This window comes from Micrasema longulum, unplaced genomic scaffold, assembly GCF_059751315.1.
Source record: "Micrasema longulum isolate JH-2025_06_02 unplaced genomic scaffold, ASM5975131v1 h1tg000158l, whole genome shotgun sequence".
In the NCBI taxonomy this organism is placed as follows: domain Eukaryota; kingdom Metazoa; phylum Arthropoda; class Insecta; order Trichoptera; family Brachycentridae; genus Micrasema; species Micrasema longulum.
Window position 1 is genome coordinate 73,019 of NW_028277363.1, and position 19,028 is coordinate 92,046.

At 35.8% G+C, this 19,028-nt stretch overlaps 1 protein-coding gene across 3 annotated transcripts; it reads right to left on the reverse strand.

Annotated features, from left to right (window-relative positions):
* LOC148284080 (TELO2-interacting protein 2-like) lies at nt 1-18,972 on the reverse strand. Of its 3 annotated transcripts, XR_015825408.1 has the most exons (6): nt 18,333-18,972; nt 18,124-18,246; nt 16,193-16,339; nt 15,012-15,236; nt 12,300-12,722; nt 1-264 (listed from the first exon to the last, which is right to left on the reverse strand). XR_015825408.1 is itself a non-coding variant. In XM_088242694.1 (5 exons), exons 1-5 carry the CDS (start codon nt 18,882-18,884, stop codon nt 12,390-12,392), a joined length of 1,380 nt encoding a protein of 459 aa, XP_088098820.1. In that variant the 5' UTR covers nt 18,885-18,972; the 3' UTR covers nt 12,071-12,389. The 3 variants fall into 3 exon arrangements, 2 of the variants coding, with proteins under 2 accessions (XP_088098820.1, XP_088098821.1); XM_088242694.1 differs by lacking the exon at nt 1-264 and having other exon boundaries at nt 12,071-12,722; XM_088242695.1 differs by lacking the exons at nt 1-264; nt 12,300-12,722 and adding an exon at nt 14,736-14,893.
* Between the last annotated feature and the right edge of the window lie 56 nt (nt 18,973-19,028).

The following is a 19,028-nucleotide window of genomic DNA, read 5'->3' on the forward strand; positions in this document are numbered from 1 at the left end:
GATACCAGTCTCGAAGATGTCGCGAAAGCGATGAAACCGGTTACTAGATATTACAAATTTGTGGATTAAAGTATCACTCATCTTTTATTTACATAATAAATTATAAATTTAGAGCAAAAAAATTTTTTTTTTAACAGTATTTTATAGATCCGTTTTAATTTAAAATTGTTGAAAAAAGTTATATTTCCCAATTAGGTGCGGACAAGAGAATGTTTGCGCAAAAGTCCTCAGTCCCGATCAGTCACATCGACAGCTTTTCCCTGGCTGTAAAAAAAAGTTAGATATTCATAATTTTTTTGTAAAAATAAGGATAATTTCTTAATGGTTTTGAATGCAAAACTAATCACTCATCACACGTTGTATGCATAATGGTGCAAAAGTGCTTAGTAAGCAATGTTATGCCGTAAGGTGCCCCCTGCAACAATTTACAAAATGCCTTTGAGAAAATGAATGGAACCTTGTTTTTCTCAGAAATTCCAGAGCTCCCCATCTTCAGTTGGGATGAATAAGCTATTTTCAATTGATTTTGATTGAAAACGTTTGAAACAATCATATCAAAACTGTCGACATCTTAAGTAGGTATTAATTAATTTTAAACGTGCGTCTTTTTATTTTCATTGACCATTTTCACTACATATGAGGAGCATATGCACCCATATGGGTGGCATTAGTCGTCTCCACCCAACCCTGCCCTGCGCTAGCTCTTTTGCTTCGTCTCGGAACAGTCCAGCTTCCCCAAGTTCCGCCGGTCGTCGGCGGCCTTCCGGGGCGCCTGCAGCCCGGGGACTGGTAAAAGAGGCAAGCAGGTTTTTCAAGCATTTCTAGCGCCGCATTTTATTTATTTATTTAAATCTTCAAGTGTAAATAATAAGTACTTTGGCGGACTCGTTGCTTAAAGCGATATCTTCCAGCCAACAAAAAAACGTCCTAATCAAAATAAACTTTGATTAAAAATTTGTACTAAAGAACAAAATATATATAAAAAAACACATACATTAAAAAACCTAATTAATTAAAAATAACAGCTGTTTTTTCAATAGAAAGATAAGGCTTGCACATATTAACATAAATAAAAATACATTATGTTATACATATTAAAGGATATTATGAGTATGCTATAACAATGAGTATAGAGTCCCATACAAGCTTTCCCGACATTGTAGCGCGAGTGGAATGTTTGCCGCTGCTAGATTTCCTCACTGGGATGGACTGTTGCGGCACCGGATGACATGTTGGATAAAAATGTCAACGCGTTGGCGGTAAATTTACAACTTGACAAATACTTTTCAAAGCAATTAAATCAATCAGGTAATACAATATTTGAGTTTTTCCAAATGTTCGTAGACAAGAGACTGGATTTCACCCCCTCGGGAGTCATTTAGATTAACAAATTACAACAGGGATGGAGAATACCTTAAATAAGGGAACATGGAAGTCTAGGCATTTACAGGGCTTATGACCTGTCATTGGCTGGTTTAAGTGGCCACTTTACACACTGTGTAACATTCACCATTTTGCCTATGTTTGAACATCCATATTTCTTCAATTCTTCCATTTGTTGATTTTAGTGAAGTTAAAGAACAATAAAGGTTTCAGCTATTTAACTTCACTAAAATCAACAAATGGAAGAATTGAAGAAATATGGATGTTCAAACATAGGCAATTGGGTATGATAATTCTACCTAATTGCTTCAATAAATGGCTTTTGAAAAATATTACATATAATATATTGCTTTTAAATAAAAGGATAATATGAATTGTTTCAACTATATTTATAAGGGATAAGAAATTTTTTTTAAAACGTATTTAATATTCTTATTTTTATCTATAAGTCATTAGTAATTTTCGTTATAAATATTTGTAATAGGAAAAACGATTTATTTTCAACATTATTTTCCCTTTCTTGAACAGTTTACAGATTATCCTTTACATAATTCATCGTATTTCAAATTTCCGACGACGGTATCTTATATATTATTATTCTGAAAATAATCTTATATATTATTATTATAAAAATAATTCATTGTGTCTGTCATGTACGAGCCCGTTTTACGTGTATCGCCCCAATCCACTTGGTCCTGTAAAATTAGGGTGGGTGGATACTTATTTATTATTTTCTTTTTTGGTTTTATTTATTTAATTTCTACTTGCAGGTGAAAGCTTTGTTAAAAGAAATCGAGTGGAAATTAGTCGCCCTCATGGTGTACTGTTTCGCGTCTTTTTCTACCTATTGATAATTAAAATAATTATTATTAAATCCACCCTATGTTATTTCATTGTGCCGTGCTATGTTGAACGTTCGACTAAATTAGCAGATAGGAATTTGAGCTCTATTTAAAATTATAAATTATATGTAATTGTATTCATTTTCGTCTGTTACAATTCGACCTTTAAAGTTTGGGTTGAAGTGATCCGAAACTATAGGAATACACATGCGTCCTAAAGCGCTGTTTCTCTCAATAATTCATTATTATTTTACGCCGCACTGGTGCGACAGAGAAAACGTTTTACAAAATTGACAGTCTCTTTCGTTTCTTAAGTAATTAATTTATCAACTGCCCGTTGTAACGGAACGCGCTGTCAAATATTTTTAGGTTATATTTATGCGCTGAAAGTAGCGGTTAAAATTCAATTGGGATTTAAATACTATGAAATCAAAAAATCTGTGAACTAGCTGTGATTGCCCGTTTATTTAGTGTTAGTTTGTTAATGACTTTTGTTTCCTGTGAAAATAAAGTGAACTGTAGTCATATTTAAACATAAAAAGTATTTGACTTTGTAAATGATACAAGGTGTTTTAAAACATAGTTGGCGATGCGTGAGCTGGTTCTCGGCAGTAGGTATATAAAATTTTGCAAATGTCACAGCGCAAATGGATGCAAGGAAATGGAGTGAATGGACTGACCTTTTTAGTTGATTTTCTTGTTTTCTCCGAGGTTAGCTGAGGCGGCGATAAGGCGGAGCGAGCGGCAAAACTTCAAACCGAACATGCACTTCGATCGCGGTCAAATCGGACACTGACCCCAGGTGGCAAAATCATGAACTCAATAGTTATTAGAACTATAAAGGTGCAAAAGGGACAGGATTCAAGTGGGCGAGAGAAAAGGAGACAGGCATAGGAATTTATTTACGCTGTGACACATTTTCAATCGGCCTAACCAATAGTTTTATTCGTATCTTCATTGTTTGTTCTAATTGGGTTGATTTCTGCTAAAAAATGTAAAACTTCTTAATTTGTTTTTCATACTTAACTTCAACGACAACATGGAGAGTTTTGGATTCGATTTTCAGTGAGATCATTTACGTTTATCGTAATTTTAAGCTTGATGATGAAATAATAAGTACTAATTGTTCAAATATGGTACTAAATTTGAGCAGAAAATACTTGCGTTAAAAACGTTTTTTTTTAATTAAGTGATCTGCTGACATTCCATTTGATAAAACAGAAACTATGAAATTATGAATAAAAATGACATAATTTAAATTCATCAACTTTGAAAATAACCGGGAATAAACTAATTACTAACCAACCAACGTATCTATTATATACGACCGAGGGATAAGTAGTAGATATTCATAATAATATATATATAGGCAATTTATATATATATCGAACATAATAGGCGGCCTCCATGGTGTAGTTGTTAAGACGCTTGACTCACGAACGGAAGGTTTCGGGTTCGATTTTGAGTATTCTGCGCTTCCACTTTTAAGTGGGCCTCCTGGCCTGTTATGGTGTAATTAAAAATAATAAAAATAACAAACAGATGGCAGAAAAATTAGCTTTCTGAGCAAACAAAAATGTGAGTATTTGGTTTATTCGTTTATAAGTGGATTGCCTATTTTGGGGACGAATAACTATTTACCATTTTACTATTTTATAAAAACTGGATAAGATACAAATGTTTGAAAATCGGTAGAATATTGATAGAATTCGTTGAGATTGGTAAATTTCTCTCAAAATCGATGGATCTCGCTCGGGAGGATCGGGTTGGCACCCTACCGATTGTTCGGTTTTTTGAGAAAAATCACATTTAATTTTCATGTTCTCACCGGGAATCGAACCCGGAACCATCCGTGCGTGAGTCAAGCGTCGCAGGCCGCCGGGATATTTAATATATTGTAACTGTGTGGTTTTTGTAGCGTTATTCTTAGTGACAGATTATTCTTGTTTTTAAATAAATATTTGTATTCTTACGATTTACCCAAATATTAAAATTTTTGGGGCCCATTTTCAAGGAGTTGTAAATAACTCACTATCAGAAAATGGGAACCAAGTTGTGGTAGAGCGGGGTGCGAAGCTCGGACGTCTGATCCGTGGGTCCGCGACCTAGCCAGGGGACCACAACCCGGTTTATTTTTTTATTTAATTTTTTGAAATATTAGAATGCCTATATGGGCAAATGCCTGTTCTAAGAAACCGATTTGCTGTGGCAAATATGGTTATCGAATTCCCACAAATAAAAATAATATTTAAAAAATAGGAAAACAGTATTAGCCCAAAAGAGAAAAAAATATATACCTATACAGTTACATTTATATTTAAAAAAAAAAAAAACGTATATTAGATTTGTAAATGATTCAATGGAATTGCAAAATATTAAAATTACTATCCTTAACAAATTTTCTGACTCCTTATGCCTGTAAACCAAATCGTAATCCTCTTTTTCAATACAGTTGGTTAATCAGATTTCCACATAAATTTATTCTATGTAGATTGCTCCTAACAGCAAAAATTAATTGAGGCTCAAAGGGGTGAAATTTCACAGTGCCCGAGATTCTAATTAGTCAACTGAGGCCTGCAGGTCCGATAAAGCGAGGCCCGAGGGGCAGAATTTCCTAGCATGTAGTTTGCTGTTAGTTGCCTGGTAATAAAAATAAATATCTAAACATTTTAATGACATTGTTTTACCATTTTTAGTCAATAGTATTGTTTGTAATGTAAGTGTTTTTCTAAACTTTTTCATTTATTTGTTTTTTTTATTTTAATTTTTAATGTTTTTATTTTATTTAATTAATTTTTATTCTATTTTTATTTAGTTTTGGTTAGACTGTAAGAAATTGCAAGTTGCAATAAGTCCGCCATTTAACTGTGTATACCTTTGTTATTATTTTTGTATATATGGTAAATAAAGATTAAATATTTTTATTATTATAATTATAGTACGTTTCCCTTATAAATTTAATTAATTTTATTTTTATGAATAGTTGACTATACTAAAAAAAAACACTATTTAGTGGCGAAGAGCATTAAGAATAATGAGACAGCCCAAATTTTTTTTTTCCGTTTTAAATATACAAATTAAATTACGTGGCCTACAAGGTGAAAGTTTGGTAAAAAAATAATTTTTAAAAGTAGCAAAATTTTTTCCGACGACACAGCTGAATAAAGTTAAATTAAATGTGTGAAGTTTGCGAGATTCGTGCAGAGCAAACTTCGGGGGAATTATTGTTTGTAGACCCATTTGAATAATGCCGCATTTACTTCTTAGGAAGGAAGAATTTAATTTTATCTTCACCACATCAAGAAAGAGGAGGAAGAAAGCGGGAAATACTGTCATAATTTTGTTTTCAGTATTTAAAATCAAATTATTTTAAATTATAACAAAACCCACAATATAAATCATTTAATATCTTGTGTGTCACAAATTGGTTAAAATCTTGTAGGCGAATGCCAAATGTTTTTATTGACAAATATTTTAACTTTATCCCAGCGGGCCGCGAAATTAAAGGCGATTTTAAAAAATGATAAAACCTAAAATAATCTCCTGATCTTATCTCCTGACTCCCGACATGCAGATAAAATCACCCGGAATCTATTCTTGTATGATTACCACGTATGTCATCATCATTCCTCTTTCCGCGCACCCCGTGGTGCATAGGGGCACTGCATTTGCAAAACGGAGCGTATTTCGATCATCTAAGTAAGGTAAGTTGATCAGTCTTACGCTTTAGGTGCCAGTCTTGGGACAATGAAACATTGCAGTTTAAACAGTCCACCCTGCCAGGAATTCAACCCACGACCTCGAGAATGATAGGTGAACGCACCAACTACTACAGAACGAGGCGGACTTATCTCCGCCCGATTTCCTTATTCAGGATAATAGTAATAATAAATCTTATACAATGTGATAAATACAATAATAAAACAAACTTATACTTTCTGGTTCTATTTTACCCACAGAACCGTATTTTTCATCCGCCTTTTCTGGTGAAAATGAATGTGGGAAAGGATTAATTTATTTCGTTTTAGTTGTATTCAATTTTACCTCTTGGATTTTCGGTGGATTGAGTTTGGCAACCCTAGCTGTCACTTGCCACATACATTCACCATTGCATATTTTATATTCATATTCTCGGTCCATTTTGAGTGGGAGAAGAAAACAAGACTTTTTTAACTAATTTTAACAGTAGAAACAATAGTTATTAATGAAGTAGGAATAACTGTTTTTAAAAACTGACAAAAATCGTTAACACATCTTATTTAGGTCACATTAATAAGAAAATATTATAAAATAAACAAATACACCTCAGAATTTCACTATAAAATCGAGATAAATGTGGTAGTAAATTGAGAAATAATATAAAACACACTTTCTTCTACAATAAATACCACCACAAATAATACTAAAGTTTTACTTACCATTAAAACTCTTATTATGTTGCCTTCGTCATCCAGAACATATTTTATATATGTGAGAGACAACATTTCGATTCTTGTCTATAGTGGTCTAAATTAGCTTCCATTCTCCTTATATTGTCAACACTGGGATGACATCATCTATATGCTCTGTGATTGGTCGTTTGTTTTGTCACCGGCAGTTGGCATCATGCACAATTTTTTGTCAATTCTAATCTCACCAAGCAGTAATTAAATATGTTCTGGATGACGAAGGCAACATAATAAGAGTTTTAATGGTAGGTAAAACTTTAGTATTATGTAGTGCCGTTCGTCATCCAGAACATATTTTATATATGTGAGAAGTGTTTGTTATCGCCTTGGTGACAAAACTGATGTCAATTGTGAGAGGTTGTTAATTAGTCGAGTATAGGTTCAAACAGATTTGTGAGGGATGGCAATGTAGAGGAGCTGCCACCTTCCATTACTTCCCTTCTGTAGTGTTTTGCGAATGTGTTCTCGCTCTTCCAATTTCCTCTTTCCAGGATTTTTTCAATTGGGCAATTTTCTAACCAGCTGAGCGATGCTACTGCTGACCTTGTACTCCCTGCTGATTCATCAATGCCAGCACTTCTTAGGACTGTTTTTACCCATCCTCCAATTATTGTTCTTGTGGCAGGTTTTGGTAAGCCCGTGGTTGAGATAAATAAGTCTGGTATGGAATTTAATTCTTGTCTTCTTACTCTAGATAAAGCGCATACTTCTCGAAGCCAATATACCGGATCCGTACCTTGTTCTGAGGACGCATTAAGTTTCCACCCGGACTGCTGGCGAGTTGCACAGTCAGTTTTAGATCCAAAAGCTGGCCAAAGAATAACATGGTCCCCATTGTCCACAAGCTGTCTGGTGTGCATCGTAACAGAGTAAGGTCGTGCACTCTTCTCCCAGATGCGAGTAAAAGTATGACAGCGCATCTTCGAGAGGCATCAAACAGAGTAACTGTTTCTGGAAGGTTTTCTTTTAACCAGTTACTAACCTGTCTCGGGTCCCAGATAGGTAATACTTTTTTTTTTTTTTTTTCCCTATAGTAGTATTGACTATACCCTTCATTACTTGTTTAACTACCGTGTGATTACTAAGCCTCGATTCACACTCTGGGTTAGTTAAAGTTGAAATGGCCGACTTATGAAGAGCAATGGTACTAGGAGCCAAGCCTTCTTTAAGTTTCAAGTGTGCTAAAAATCTTGCTAGCTGCGAACCTGACGGGTCAATCCTATTAACATTATGTTTAACACACCATTGGCCCCACCGTTTCCATGCTGATTTGTAGGCAGTAACTGTGGACGATCGCCACCCAGCATTGAGAAGGGCCTTTTCACGTTCTGATCACCCATTTATCGCTCCTCCCCAGCCCCAATCATCCATATTTCCATCTCTAGTTTTTGGATCTGAGGAGGGTGAAGACCTGTTGACATATCCACTAGGTTGTCGGCTAGGTTTGTTATTCGCAAAGCTGGGGCTAGGGCTCTCGACTGGAGATCTGGCAACCAGAACACTTTGGGCCACCTTGGTATTACCAATAGGTAAATACCGACACACTTGTTTAGATGTTCCAGGACTCTCGGTATCAAGCAAGGTGGTGGAAACACCCATGCCAGTGGGAAGCACCAAATTCTGCTGAAAGCATTGTGGAATAGGGCTGTTGTGTCGGTGGGGTTTATGGAAACATAACTGTTTACCACGTGAGCTGTCTTGGATGCAAATAGGTCCACCATGGGTCTGCCCCACAAGCGGAATATTCGGTCGGTCGCTGAAGGTAGAAGGTGCCATTCGGGTAACAAGGTCCCTCGTGAAAGATGATCGGCGAGTCCGTTGTATCGCCCCGGGAGATAATACACTTCCATCCTTATATTGAGAGCATCCACTAGTGCCAGAATCTGATATGTCAACTGAAGAAGGTTCGCTGATTTCGTACCTCCTTCGTTGCGTAGATATGCCAGTACCGTCCTGTTGTCCGATTGAATGAGACAAGTAGAATTGCTCAAACTGGCTCTCTGATACTTCAATGCCTGGAGAATAGCAAACATTTCTTTGAGGTTGCTGTGCCATTTGGTTTGTTGCGGTGTCCAGCAACCTGATAGTGGAGTGTCGTCTACCTGCGCTCCCCATCCGCTGTCTGCTGCGTCTGTCGCAATGAAGTGGCATGCTTTCGGGAAATGAATAAGGGAATGGGTATTCACATTGGTCATCCACCAGTTTAGGTCGCGTCGGCCGCGGGCGGTGTGCGGTTTTTCAGCCTCCGTTCGTACCGTCGCGTCGCCGCGTTTCCCCGCGTGATCCGTTCTGAGGACACTGCCAGGCGGGGAGTTTGACTGGGGCGGTACATCTGTCAAAGAATAACGCAGGTGTCCTAAGACCAGCTCAGCGAGGCCGGAAATCTCGCGTCGAGCAAAAGGGCAAAAGCTGGTTTGATCACGATGTTCAGTATGCATAGAGACTGCGAAAGCACGGCCTATCGATCCTTTCGTATAAAGAGTTTTTAGCGAGAGGTGCCAGAAAAGTTACCACAGGGATAACTGGCTTGTGGCGGCCAAGCGTTCATAGCGACGCCGCTTTTTGATCCTTCGATGTCGGCTCTTCCTATCATTGCGAAGCAGAATTCGCCAAGCGTTGGATTGTTCACCCATCAAAAGGGAACGTGAGCTGGGTTTAGACCGTCGTGAGACAGGTTAGTTTTACCCTACTGATGACCGATCATTGCGATAGTAATACTGCTCAGTACGAGAGGAACGGCAGTTTTGGACATTTGGTTCACGCACTCGGTCGACCGGCCGGTGGTGCGATGCTACCATCCACAGGATTAGGCCTGAACGCCTCTAAGGCCGTATCCCGCCTAGGCAAATCGGGCGGTGATACGTGATGTGAGTGTCGCGAGTCGAAAGGCTCTCTAAACAATGTGACATCTATCAGGCGGCCCCCGTCCGCGGGGGCCTCTGTCGAAGCCCGACGAGGCGGGACGAGCACCGCGCTGCGTGGTTAAATGTCCCGGCGCGATGGCGTCCCGCCTTTGACCAAGCTTAAGTTCGGCGTCGGAACTCGGAATCGTCCGCAGACGACCTTCGTACCTGATCGCAGCATGACGCCGCTCTACCGGGTGTTGTACCCGGTAGAGCAGCGTCATGCTGCGATCCGTTGAGACTCTGCCCCACGCCAAGAGATTCGGTGGTTTTATCCAAAATGGTATCCGATAGCCATTGAGAATTTTTAGGGCGAAGTCAGGGGCATTTGCGGTACGCCATTGTTCTAAAGAACCTTGCAATTGCCCTCCCTGAAATCGCCCGGGCTGGTTGTCAATTGTTTTAGGGGCGACGGTGCGAGGTCTGCCCACGCCCCGTCTGCCTCCGAAATTTCCGTCCTCTGCTGGCAGAGGAGGAAAGGCCAGAATGGTGACCGGGGTCTGCTCGCCGGTACTGAAACGGAAATTGGGTGGGACCCAGATTTCCCGCAGGAGCACATTGAGTCTGTTTGACTGTTTGTGCTCCGCTCTTTGGCCTTGACACTGTTTCCCTAACCCTGGGGGTCTGCGGAAACTGAGCCCTAAAGACTTTGCTTGCCCCACCCAGTCTCTGCAACTGGGTGACAAGTTTGTCCTCATTGAACAGATGAGTCACCGTGGGAGATGGCAGCAAAAGCCCTCTCCATACCTGTGAGTTGGACACATGCAGGTGTGATAACCTCACAGTTTACCTCCAACTCTTTGAATCCCGGGTCAGCAGCATACTCCTTCAGCACCTTGGCGTAACGGACATTACACCAACCGGGGGTGTCGAAATTCTGTAGGCGTTCCACTGTCTTCAACATGGCATCGGTCGGTGCTCCCATTAGTGGTTCCTTTAGTGCCACTGCGGGGTCCGGTACACGAAATACCGGAGCCGTGGATGTGCTGCAGGCACTGACACTAGGCCCTGACACATTTGGAGTCTCCACCGGGCCTAAGGGAGACTCTTCGTCTTCGAAACCCTCAAATTCACTGTCAACTGCGCCAGATACGCCGCCGGCATCTCGCTTAAAAACGAACTTCTGGAGATCGCTTAACTGGCGCGTCAGCTTTTTGAGCATTTTATTTTGAGACCTTTTTCTGTGTCTCCTACTTTTTACGCGTCGCGAGCCATCCGAACTCGAATCAGAATCCGCGGTCTCATAACGACGCTTGCGCGTCCTTGAGTTCGTGTTCTCACTTCGGTGTTTTTTGGTAGTTTTCGCCATAGTCGGCGGTTCCACAGATGACATTACGGCGCGCGAGGGTTATGTGATGATAAAGATATGTAAATAATTTTTGAAGCGCAACGACGCACGTTGTTTTTAAAAAATAAAAACCGGTAAACAAGATGGCGTCCACAAAACAATGCGCGTCACTAATACGAAATTACACGAAAAAACAGTGAATAAACGCAACACTCCTAGTCAATTATATCATATAGTTTTCTTTAAACAACGGAAGCTTTTAAATAAACAATTGAGTTATCTCTAGCACTTAATGTATCACAAAAAACTTAGCGCGAAATAATTCGTGACCACATAGAAAGAATTTCTATGTCAATTGACAAAAAATTGTGCATGATGCCAACTGCCGGTGACAAAACAAACGACCAATCACAGAGCATATAGATGATGTCATCCCAGTGTTGACAATATAAGGAGAATGGAAGCTAATTTAGACCACTATAGACAAGAATTGAAATGTTGTCTCTCACATATATAAAATATGTTCTGGATGACGAACGGCACTACATAATAGTTTTATAACACAAAGAAATAAACTACAAAACCGCGGCAAAATAATAAAATAAAAGCATCAGATATTGTAGTAAAGGTGACCTTCAAAATTAAATGTCAACCCTGCATTATCGAAGCGTGATAAATTTGAACCGCTGTCGTGTCGATAATTTTAATGATTCCTGAAAAAGTTGACATCCCGTAAACTGGAAATCTATCACAACACTAGTACAATTGAATGCTCTAATTTTTACCGCGTGTAGGAAAACATTTTTTATTTCCGATTTCCCATAACACTGAACTTCCTCATTTCAGCGTAGGTTGTTTTTGTTACACGGAAGGTAAGGTATATGTTTCAGGTATCAGTCCCGGAACAATGAAATATTGCAGTGAAGAACCACCTTTAAAATCAATATTTTAAGCCCATCCTGTCAGGAATCGAACTTAAGACTTCAACCACTACACTACCAGGCGGCCTTGTCGCCACTCAATTTCCTTTTTCAGGATTTTTAGCTGAGAACAGTCATCAAGTCAAAAACACTCATCCTAGGTTCTGGTTCTATTTACACACACGCAAAACTGTATTCTAAGATGAAGAATACAGTTTTGCGGGTAGATGACCTGGACACCGATTAAAAAACATACATATTGCGTATTAATTAATAAGTATAAAAGTAATGTCAGCAAATAGCAGTATAATTACGTTTCTCCTTTTTGAATAATTTGGTGCATAAGGTATTGCATTTAAGCACAATTCACCCAAATGTAAAATCATGGTCATGAAACATTTAAAAGTATTTTATTAAAAAAACCTTAAAATATTTTATTAAATTTGATCAATAGGTCATTAAAATCACATCACTCTTACCACTTTACTTAGAACATGAGTAAAATATATACTTACAGTTATTATTTTATTGGTGTTATTACCCAGTATGTAAAATTGTACTATTTAAATGTACATAATATATGTACTAGAATTAGCTAACAATAATTATTGCTTTTGGTTTTCTGCGTCTTCCTCGGGTTTAGTTGATAAACCGAGTATTTTAAGTTTTAAATAAGTCCAACGAGAAGTAAATTTTTTCCCTAATTTTGAAATATTGTCATTTTTATCATTCAAAAGTTCAAGTCTTTCTTCTTCTGTAAACAGTTGAAAAATAAATTGTATGGAGTTCTCTACATCTATCAAGCAGTCTTTAGTATCTTGAGATGGTAAAGATGCCTCACTGAGAATATAGACTAGTTTATATAATCTTGTCAATACGTCTTGGTCAGTATTCGAATTCCAGACAGGCCATCCAATAGCTACCCAAGCATTTAGACACTGAAAAAAATATTATTAATTCACCATGTTGTATTCTTCATAATAATATAGAATATATTATTTATCCTGCACTGATATATATATATATATATCCACAGGAAAGGGGCACAAGTCAAGTTTTTTGCTTTTTGGAGTTTTTACTACCATTCAAAGACACGAGGAAAACGAGAACAAGTTGATGTATACCTCATTTTGACAATAGAAATGTGATTTTACATTTAAACCTAAGTTGATATTTTTAAAAAGGTGTCAAAGAAAATAGACTGAATTCGAGTTGTGCCTTTAACGTTTATATTTTGATCAAATTTGTAACATTGAAAAGGGGCACAAGTCGACTTGCCCCAGCAGTGCCATGGATTGGCAATAACGATGCGACACAATAACATTTATCCATGATAATGGAAAAAGGCCATATCTTCGACGCACATGCATAAGAAGATGTATAAATACATATAGATAAAGCGAGATCTGTATGCAAAGACAGAGTGATATGGCATTCTATCTTCTCTGCCTACCTTTACAGAGAAATGGTGTCATTACAGACCACTGTTTGTTGTCGCTGATGTATGATGGTTTTAACCAGAATTTGTTGTATCTGTTCTCTCTTATTTTAATGTTCCTCACAAAGTTAAGCCACTGCACTCAAAACTTGATGTAAATATATTTAAGTATCAAAGATAACTTATTTATTCTATAATAATTAAAAAACCATAAAGGCTCTAAGAGTCGGTAAGTAAAACAACCGTATTGTAAAATTACACCATGCTGACTTATGCCCCTTTTCCATGTCACCACAGAATTATACCTTGTCAGTGTTTAAATAGAAATATTATGTCACATAAATATTACAATTATATATTTTACTAATTGCGTAATATGGACTAACATTTAATTATAAATTGACACTTTATTACTCACTAAAATGATTAATGTGAATTTTGTTATGTTTACAAATTCACAGTAACAGTTCGAGATAAGTGTTCAATGTAATCTCCCAATACTTTATTAACCCCTCCAACCCGGTGATTCATTCAAATATATGTGAAATTTAAGATTTATTTAGTCACATACCAAAATCAAAAAGCGGCAAGTTTAATTTTTAATTACTGGTATCCCTAAATATGTCTCTATGTTTTTCTGCTTATGCTGGTAGTCGGCATTATACAAAAAAGTTTATTTTTAGCTGGAAAACTGGTTTCTGGCTAATTTGTTTGTCTAGGGGTAAATTCCTGTATTCAAGACGAGTTTTAAATAATATTTCAAATATTATATTTTAGTAAAATTAAACTAATTTGATGGAATAAACATATATTGTAAGATGACGACACATGTTTTGTGAAGTTTGCCAATTTATTATCAGTTTAAAACTCAGTGTTCATAAAAAATATAAATAAAGTTTTGATCATTCACATCTGTCATTTGGGTAAAGAGGTATAAGTCACTATTAGCTGATTGTGCAGGGGAGCTATTTAAAGTTTCCTTACTGATTTAATTCCTTAATTAATTTGAATCGGGTTGTGGTCCCATGGCTAGTGTCACAGACTCACAGGCTCAAAGGTCCGAGGTTCGAATCATACTCTAGCCCAACTTAATTCCCATTTTCTAAAAGTGAGTTATTTACAATTCGTTGAAAACGGCCCTCAAAATTAAATATTTGGGAACACAAATGTTTCTTTTATTTAAAAAAAATATATAATAAAAATAAAATTTTAAGTGATGTCTTTGAATACACTTTAAATGCATAAACCTAAGAAAGAAATAGGTAAAACAGTGCAACGCATATTGTGTTTCTTCTCATATTTGTTAATGGCAATTTTAATACAAGTTACATGTCGACCGTGAACTGCCAATACCTCCTAACTCGCAGTTTTATGTTAATGTTTATATGAAATTTTCTTCCTCCTGAAAAATTTACATTTTTGAAGATAGGAGATATTGGCGGTTCACGGTCGATTTTCTAGTTTACCTATGACATTTACCAATTTTATTATTGAAATTAATAAATTTTCCTCATTTTTGTTTCTTCACTCAACCTTCTATGTTGACCTTTCAGAGTGGAACTGCATATTTAACTCATTTTCTCAATTTTAGTGACTTGTACCTCTTTACCTAAATGCCACAGAAATACAGAATACAAAATATTATTTATATCCACAGGAATTAACTCGGGTCTGAAAGGATTAATAAATCTATAAATAACATTTAAAAACAGGCTTTAGAAACTGGACTAGTATTTTTTTACCAGAGGATTAGATTAGATTTTCTTTTAAATTCAATTACTTAACTAACCTTTAAACACTTATTGATAGTTCGAACATCTGATGAGTCATTTAAATAAATGTCCATATTATCGCAAATTAAGTTCATTATTTTCTTCTTCCACCGTATTGCACTGTTTCCACTTATTTCTATTATAGTTGGTAAATAATGAAAATACATTATTTTTCTATTCATGTCCGACTCTAAATAAAGATTCTCCAAAATCAATTCAAAAACATCATCACTTTTAGTCCACTGAAACAAAAACATGTTTTGTAATGATCTTTTTTATCTAGACAATAAAATATTTAATAAGTAATTAGACATTTTTTATAACAGAATTATCTACTGAAAAACTATTTATTTTCGGTCATTGCTATAAATACATTATTATGTCGTAAACTTTTCTCTTCAACAGTTAAAATTATGTAATATTGAAATATAATCAAAACTAAATATAACTTATATAAATTTTATATTTGAAGCGCTAACTTTGTGGTTATTAATTATGATAAAATATAACTTGACTGAAATGACTTCAACATTAACCCTCAGGGTGCTAGACCCTATACGGAGGTATTATTATTTGTGCTTTTAGAGGATTTTTGCATAATGTAAGGCAGTCAAAATGTTTTTTTTGTTTCAATCTTTTACATAATTTTGCCTAACACTGCAAGGCAACAATCTAAGTTGTGCAAAAACATTATATTAGCCTTACCGCATATAGTACCTCAAATAATAAAAAGATAACTTATTCCTTTAAAATAAATCTGAGATATAGCTATATAAAGATACCCAGGAGATATGAAAGAGGTAAAAAGGAGATTTGTATATTTTTTAGGGTTTATTTTGCACCATAAAAGGCCAGGAGGCCCATTTACAGTAGTGAATTACAGCACAGAAAACCCAGGCTTGAGAAGTCACATTTATTTTTTGTGATTTCACCGGGAATTGATCCCGTAACCCTCCGTACGTCAGTCAAGCGTCTTAGCTATTAAACCACAGGGAACGATTTAAAATAGAGAGATACCTAAAAGATCAGAGATATCCGCTTACGAAAAATAGTAATTTTATAAAAATATCTACACCAAAAAGGAAAAATGTGGCTGAAAAAAATATTAACTGTACATACATATATGAAGATTTGTACTTTGTTACAATACTAACATGAAAGAAAGATAAATTAAAATAAAACTATGGACTAAACTTACATTCCCCCTACAAATCTGAACAGAAAACATGGGCAGTATAATTATTAGGGAGTCCAAAGCTGCGTCCACAATAGGCTGCTCCCTATATTTTAGCAGATGATATAATGTCTCATATACAACCTCTTCATAACCTGTTTCAAAATACACCTGAAACAAATGTTTTTTTTTAATAGACCAATATTTCAACAGACACCAAGGAGTTTTTATCTCAACAGAGATGAAGGGATTGGGAATTATTATTATTAAGGGATTAAATTTAGAGTTTAGTCAACAAAGATTTGGACATACTCAAAATATTAACATATTTTATTGTTGGAATCAGCAGTATCTCAAATTCAATTAAGTTATTTATAAAAATACTTATATTACTGGCAATTAAATATTATTATACGATTACATAACATTATTATGAAATACAAATATTATCTATTCAAAATAGTTTATCTGAGGCTTGTTAAATGTCTCGACTAAACAAAGAACAAAGATCCCATATAGTTAAAACATAGTATACAAAAACACAAGTATAGAAAAATTAAAGTACATATTTTTTTGCATAAATGTAATTTATCGAGATATAGTCCCATATTATCTATACACTTTAGCCATTTTAACAGCAGTTGATTGATGCAGCAAAATTCCTGTAGGCGAGAGTTGACAAATTGCTACAAAAGCATTTTTCACTGACTCTTCGGAGTTCAATTTTTGCCCTTGTTAAAAGAAATCTAAACTTTTTTTAAAAAATCAGTTGGAGCAAGGTCTGGGGAGTATGGTAGGTGACGAAGTCTCCAGCTTCAGCTCTTACAGCTTAGAGATCGCCTGCTGCTAAATGTGTGGCCAGCCATTGTCGTGAAGCAGCAGTAGCGATGAGCGATTGACCATCTTCACTTTTTTTACTGCAAGCTTCTCCATCTTTACATGTGATTCTGTAGATACAGTTGAGCCAGATCTTATGAAGCTGTAACACTAACACAGAACCACCATACTGTTACCATAAGCTTCTTTTGGGTGATCTTTCATTTTTGGGCATTGTTTGGCTGGAACCCTTATATCCAACCACTATGATAAACGCTTACTGTTGTGGTACAATATCCATTTCTCATGGCAAGTCACAATCTGACGCAGAGCTTCCTAGTTGTTGTGGGGGCTCAACAAAGCAATGCAGGCATCGATGCGAGCCTTCCACTGTTGTTCATTAAGCCCATTGTGTACATACTTCTAAAGCTTGCCAGCTTTACTAACTTTAAGTAAATGACTTAATATTGTTTTGTTACTGTTGAGAACTGTTGCTAGCCAAGTCGTAAATTGATATGGGTCCACTTTTACTATCGCTTTTAATTACTTGTCCTTAACCTTAGTCTTCCGTCTTCCACGGGTTCATTTTTGAGGTCGGATTTTTTTAAATGGATGTGATCAAACCAAAAACATAGTGTTTACTTGCGGTGTTTAGCCCGTATAGATCATTGATGTTGCATTAGTTTCGCAATGGAACTCATATTAAAAAATGAGAATTTCCAACTTGTCCATCATTAAATTCATGAAAATATGTGAACAATAACAAATGATGAAAAAAAATTACATGGTTTTTAAGGAAAAAAAACATTTGAATTTAGAATTCCTATGCAGAGGAAAGTTAGCAATGTTCGAGTTAGCCAGTTTGTAAAAACCGTAATTTCATAAGTAAGCACATGATATTTAAAACATTACAAATTAATAATTATACCATCAAATAACTTTTTTGACGGTTGTTTGACCTTATAAGGGCATTACAAAACTCTAATAACGTAATAATATCGGTAATCGGTACTGGAAACAGCTACCATCATTAATATTTCAAAATATAAGTATTATCAAAAATGTGTATTTTTATAATGGATTATATTAAATACAAGTTATCCACCATTTTGATAAATTAATTGTAATAATGATTTTACCAATTGTCTCAGTAATGACGAACAACACTTCAATCCTTCAAGTTTATTTTCATCGTGATAGTCATCTATTTGGAGCAAGGTTCCAGGAAATGCTAAAGCTAAGGGGCATGTAATTGTTCCCATCTAAAAAAACAATATACAGATCACGTTTAAAATAAAATTTAAATTGTCATTTTATTTTTAAACAAAAACAAATACAATTCTAATACCTTAGACAAAGATTTGATTAAATTTCTATAACAATTAAATGCTGCTGGGTGGTGTTTCCATTTGTCTTTTGTAAGTTTGCTGTGTATTTTACACATACACATTTGGAAAATATTATCTCTGTAAGCTCGCATATGTGGTTCTTGTGTAAAGAAAAAACTACAGTTTGTATTGAACCAGTCAACCAGAATATTGGCGTATTTAGAATAAGACTCATCGCACCAAGGTCCTTCTGACTTCATCTCTTCGGTAAGTAAAAACATTGCAGAAACAAATTCAGAATTTGATGGTTGTGTAAGGTCTGTATTATTCAAGCTTATTAATGCAGAACTTAAGTCTTTTAAATTAGATTCTATATCTTTAGAGAAAAGTTTGTAATAAGTTTCCAGTGGTTCGCTATATTCGTCATAAGCTTTAGCAAGGCCTCGTACCATGCACGATTCTACCAAATTCACTAAATTTATCCACTTTGGAGAACTATCATGGATACCATTTTTTGATCCTTCCGTTTTTACTTCATCCTCGTTACATTTTATTTCTCTTACTCCCACCATATTTGTTTGTTTTGATTTTTAAATTTAGTATTTTCACGCGACTTCAAAAACGCGTGCTACCTTAAAATTAATCTGTGCTTTAAATGTCAAAATCAAATAAAACGTCAAGTTAAGTCATAGACAATCATGGAAATGCAAACATAA

What these genes read in the sequence shown, in the direction of transcription:
- LOC148284080 (XM_088242694.1), bottom strand. Translation starts at nt 18,884, where the DNA reads ATGGTGGGAGTAAGAGAAATAAAATGTAACGAGGATGAAGTAAAAACG. An exon ending in TTCAGATTTGTAGGGGGAAT is followed by an intron (nt 15,237 to 16,192) that starts GTAAGTTTAGTC and finishes TTTTTGTTTCAG; the next exon opens with TGGACTAAAAGTGATGATGT. An exon ending in CTATCAATAAGTGTTTAAAG is followed by an intron (nt 12,723 to 15,011) that starts GTTAGTTAAGTA and finishes TATTTTTTTCAG; the next exon opens with TGTCTAAATGCTTGGGTAGC.